Source organism: Quercus suber, unplaced genomic scaffold (genome assembly GCF_002906115.3).
Source record: "Quercus suber isolate HL8 unplaced genomic scaffold, Cork oak 2.0 scaffold_162, whole genome shotgun sequence".
In the NCBI taxonomy this organism is placed as follows: Eukaryota; Viridiplantae; Streptophyta; class Magnoliopsida; order Fagales; family Fagaceae; genus Quercus; species Quercus suber.
Genome location: NW_027069623.1, coordinates 184,194 through 189,217, shown reverse-complemented (window position 1 = coordinate 189,217; position 5,024 = coordinate 184,194). Strand labels below are relative to the sequence as shown.

The window sequence follows — 5,024 nt, the reverse complement described above, 5'->3', positions numbered from 1 at the left end:
CTGAGCGAATAGCCACGGGGCTGTTATGGGGGTCAGCTCTTCGGTGGTTGCCGGATAAGGTTACTGAACCTTTGGCACTTGTCGCAGGCCTTGACCTTGACATTAGCCTATGCGTCCTTCAGCATTGTAGGCCAACAATATCCTGCTCAGATCAACTTATGCACTAATGACCGTGCCCCCAAGTGGTTTCCGTAAATACCTTCGTGGACTTCTCTCATTACGTAATTTGCTTCCTCATGGCTTAAACACCTTAGGTATGGTCGAGAGAATCCTCTTTTGTATAGGGTATCTTTTATCAGCACAAACCGTGATGCTTGGACCTGTAGCTACCTGGCAGCATCTTTCCTGTCTGGCAATACGCCAGCCCTCAGATATGATAATATTGGCGTAGTCTAATCGCTTACGGAATCAACCTCCTGCATATTCTTTCCATCATCAATAAGCGAGGAGATTTGAACAAATGACAATACCTGTTCTGGGACAAGCATAGATTTTGCTGAGGCAGCTTTTGCCAGACGGTATGCACATTCGTTCTCCTCCCTAGGGATTTGAACGAATCTGACTTTGAGGCTACTAATACCATTCCTTACCTCTTCCATATATTTCTTCATCCTTTCATTCTTGCATTCGTAGCCACCATTAACCTGGCTTATTACCACATGGGAGTTGCTGTGTACGACTACATTTTCAGCAGCTGTTGCTTTTGCGAGGTCTAGTCCAGCCACTAATGCGTCATACCTAGCTTCGTTGTTGGTCGTAGGGAAGTCCAGTCGGATCATGCATTCAAATTTATCTCCTTCTAGGGTCCGGACCACCACGCCAGCTCCACCTGCTCGTTTATTGGAAGATCCGTCCGTGTGGATGCTCCACTGTGAGGATACTTCTGCCTCCTTGCCTTCCGATTGAGTAAATTCGGCTATGAAGTTAGCCACTACTTGTCCTTTAATCGCCGTTCGCGGGCGATACTGTATGTCAAATTCACTCATCTCTACCACCCATAAGGCCATCCGTCCGGCAGCCTCAGGGCTGCTCAGAGCACTTTTCAAGGGCTGATCTGTCAAGACTAAATGGTGTGCGCTTGGAAATATGGCTTGAGCTTTCGTGCCGCAGTCACTAATGCAAATGCCAATTTCTCCATTTGGGGGTACCTCTCTTCCGCCCCTCGGAATGCCCTACTTATAAAGTAGACGGTTTTTTGAGATCCTTCCTCCTCCCTGACTAGGGCTGCGATGACTGCCTCTTGCAAAACTACTAAGTAGATGTAGAGTGCTTCCCTTGGCCTGGACGAGCTGAGTAATGGTGGAGATGATAGATACTTCTTCAAATCCTCAAATGCTTTCTGGCACTCGTCCGTCCACTTGAATGATTTCCTCAAAGTGTGGAAGAATGTAAGACATTTGTCCGTCGCTTTTGAGATGAACCTGTTGAGGGCCGCAATTTTACTGTTCAATCTTTGCACCTCCTTGACTGTCTTTGGCGGCTCTAACTCCATGATGGCCCGAACCTTCTCCGGATTAACTTCTATACCTCTATGGGACACCATGAAGCCCAAGAATTTTCCTGCCGTCACATTGAACGCGCATTTATTCGTATTCAGCTTCATATTGTACGAACGGAGTGTGTCGAATGTCTCCCGGAGGTCATCTAGATGATCATCTTCACGCAGGCTTTTCACTAACATGTCATCAATGTAAACTTATACATTCCTCCTGATCGAGTATGCAAACATCTTGTTCATCAGTCTCTGGTACGTTGCTCCCACGTTCTTGAGCCCAAACGGCATCACCTTGTAGCAAAAAAGACCTTGGTTAGTGACAAAGGAGGTTTTCTCTTGATCAGCCTCGTCCATCTTAATTTAATTGTAGCCCGAGAAGGCATCCATGAAGCTCAGTAGTTGGTGTCTTGCCGTTGAGTCTACCGAGGTATCTATCCGAGGTAGCGGGTAACTGTCCTTTGGGCATGCCCTGTTAAGGTCCGTGAAGTCAACACACATTCGCCACTTCCCGCTAGCCTTCTTGACCATTACTACATTGGCTAACTAGTCGGGGTAGTATACCTCTCGAATGAAGTCTGCTTCCAGTAGCTTCCTGACCTCTTCTGCTATTACTTTTTCTCGCTCTTGAGCAAACACTCGCTTCTTCTGTCGAACAGGAGAGAATGCGGGACTCATGTTCAATCTGTGAACAATGACTGAGCGATCAATCCTGGGCATGTCCTCGTGACTCCAGGCAAAGACATCTTGATTCATCCTGAGGAATGCCGTGAGGGCTTGACGTGTTGGTTGGCTGACCAACGTCCCCATTCTAGTTGTTCGCTCAGGTCTTGACTCATCTAGTGTTATCTCTTCTAGTTCCTCGACTGGTTCCACTGTGGTTTACTGCTTTTCTATGCACATGGTCTGCTGGTGGTCTCCCATCTCTAGCATGTCAATGTAGCATTCGCGGGCGGCCACCTAATTTCCTCGTAACTCGCCGATCCCATGCTCCGTAGGGAACTTAATCATCAGGTGGTATGTTGACGTTGCTGCCTTCCATGCGTTAAGGGTTGGTCGTCCAATGATAGCATTATAAGCGGACGAGAAGTCGACCACAAGGAAAGTTACATCCTTAGTGATTTGTTGGGGATAATCACCTATTGATACTGAAAGCGTGACCACGCCCAACGGGAACACCCTGGTACCTCCGAAACCCACTAGCGGAGCATTTGTTGGTACCAACCGCTCTCTGTCAATCCTCATTTGCTGGAACGCTGGGTAGTATAAGATGTTTGCTAAGTTACCATTGTTGACTAGTACTCGATGAATGTTGGAGTCTCCTGCTTGCAGGGTCACGACAAGTGCGTCATCATGAGGGTGGTGAAGGCGTCGAGCATCCTTTTCTGAGAACCCTATGATGGGGCTCTCTATCCGAGCTATCTTTGGTACAGAGCCCGTCAGCTGCACATTGTGAACCATCCTGAGATAAGTCTTTCGGGCCTTTTTGGACGACCTCGCAGTTGTGCCCCTACGATCACCCTTATATCCCTTATAGGTGGCTTGGGGCGCTTATTATCCCGTCGGGGATGCTGTTCTTGAGGGGGTGGATCTGCTCTTTCCTTATTGACGAACTTCTGTAATTTTCCTTGTTTGATAAGGGCCTCAATTTATTGCTTTAAGTCGTAGCAATCGGCTGTGTCGTGACCATGATCAAGGTGGAAGCGGCAATATTTGTCTCTAGATCATTTGCTAGGGTCTTCTTTCAGCTTCCCGAGGAAGGTTAGAGTTCTCTCGTCCTTGATTTGCATTAGGATTTGGTCTATCGGGGCAGTTAACGGGGTGAAGCTTATAAACCTCCCTCCTGGGGGCTTAGATCGCCTCTCGTCTCTTCGGTCTCTCATTCTTGGCTTTTTCGATCCTTGGTCTCGTCGCACTTCTTCCTGCCGCTCCCTTTTTTTAGGTTTTTTCTCCCGAGCCAGCAATATGTCTTCAGCATTCATGTATTTGGTTGCTCTGTAGAGTACTTCTGACATGGTCTTCGGGTCGTTCTTGTATAAAAAGAACAAAAACTTACCCTTCCGCAACCTGTTTGTGAAAGCTGTTACCAGTATTTTATCGTCGAATTTGTCAATCGAGAGCGCTTCCTTATTGAAGCACGTTATGTAGGATCTCAGCGTCTCGTTCTCCCGTTGCTTGATACTCACTAAGCACGCCATGGACTTCTTGTACCTGTGCCCTTCAATAAAGTGTGTAGTGCATTGAGCGCTTAGCTCCTTGAAAGTGCTGATGGAGTTTGGTGTCAGTCGGCTGAACCATATCCGTGCGGGGCCCTTGAGCGTTGGAGGGAAGGCCCTACACATGATCTTGTCTGCTACCTTTTGAAGGTGCATTAGGGTCTTAAAGGTCTCTAGATGGTCCAGAGGATCCTTTACTCCGTCGTAACTGTTTATATGCGGCATGCGAAACTTATAGGGTAGGGGGAAGGAGTTGACGGCCGTAGTGAAATGCAAGTCGGTGCGGTTGACCAAATCGTCAAGATCACTGGATATTCGCCCCTTGAGTGCGTTCATCATAACCTTCATTTGCTCCTTCATCGTCTGCATCTCTGCGACAATATGTGGCGGAGTTGCATTTGTGAGGGATGGCATGCTCAAATTCTGCCTCTTTGGTCTGCTTGGGGCGTTGTTGCCTTCAGGTCTCTCCTGGTTCTTTCTTTCAGCGCTGGTCCCTTCTTGATCTTCTTGTTGGTCATTCGGTGCTGCATTCTTCTAAAGCAGCTGCTCTTCCAAGTCGTGGTTTTGTTTAGTGAGACGTTCCATGACAGCGGTAAGAGTTTGAACTTGTCTTTCGAGGGCAGTCGTGGGTGGTTCCTTTCCTTGAACGTTGTTAGTGGTTGCCATCGAGCGAGTGAGTACCATGCAACCCTTTAGTCTAGGAAACGATAATATTGCTTATGAATCTCAACTGAGTATCCCTATAAAGGGCGCCAACTGATGATGCCGGGAAATTCACCAGTGAGCCATACGATACTTACGCACTTGAATGTAATACCTGCACAACATAAAGAGGAAACCTAGCAGAGAGCACCAGTGTGGTCCCGGCCAAATACCCTCCGAAGGTTAAGTTAGAACTATTCTCGCAACTCTAGAGTGCTAGAGAGGGGGTAAATTATGTGTACCTTGATTTGTGAGGGTATTGGGGTTTTTATAGTAGTAGGGAGTTGACATCTCTTACTTGGTGCGGAAGTCTTTTCCTTGTAGGAAACCTCTTGTATAATCCCAAACGTGGTGGACAAGATTTTTCCTTGTAGAGAAGATCTACATTAATGTATGTATCTTCCGGAATCCTTTTTGTACTAGAATTCCATTTATCTTGGGACTCTATGGTGTGTGTCGCTATTTCCTTCATTCATGTAGGATCCGTTCACAACAGACTGGGTAGATGCTGGGCCCATCCTCTATCGACCCACGGATGATGACCATCAGGCCCATCTTATGGAAATCCATCAACCTAAACTTTTACCTCTTCAAATACCTCAACTATTTGGAAA

The 5,024-nt window shown here is 47.1% G+C and overlaps 1 protein-coding gene across 1 annotated transcript; it reads right to left on the bottom strand.

Moving 5' to 3' along the window:
* Positions 1-3,216: 3,216 nt before the first annotated feature.
* On the bottom strand, positions 3,217-4,122 carry LOC136069314 (uncharacterized). The gene has a single exon (XM_065777708.1). It carries the CDS (start codon positions 4,120-4,122, stop codon positions 3,217-3,219), a length of 906 nt encoding a protein of 301 aa, XP_065633780.1.
* Between the last annotated feature and the right edge of the window lie 902 nt (positions 4,123-5,024).

Bases quoted from the DNA above. Each gene is read 5' to 3' on its own strand.
- LOC136069314 (XM_065777708.1), bottom strand. From the start codon at position 4,122: ATGCCATCCCTCACAAATGCAACTCCGCCACATATTGTCGCAGAGATG.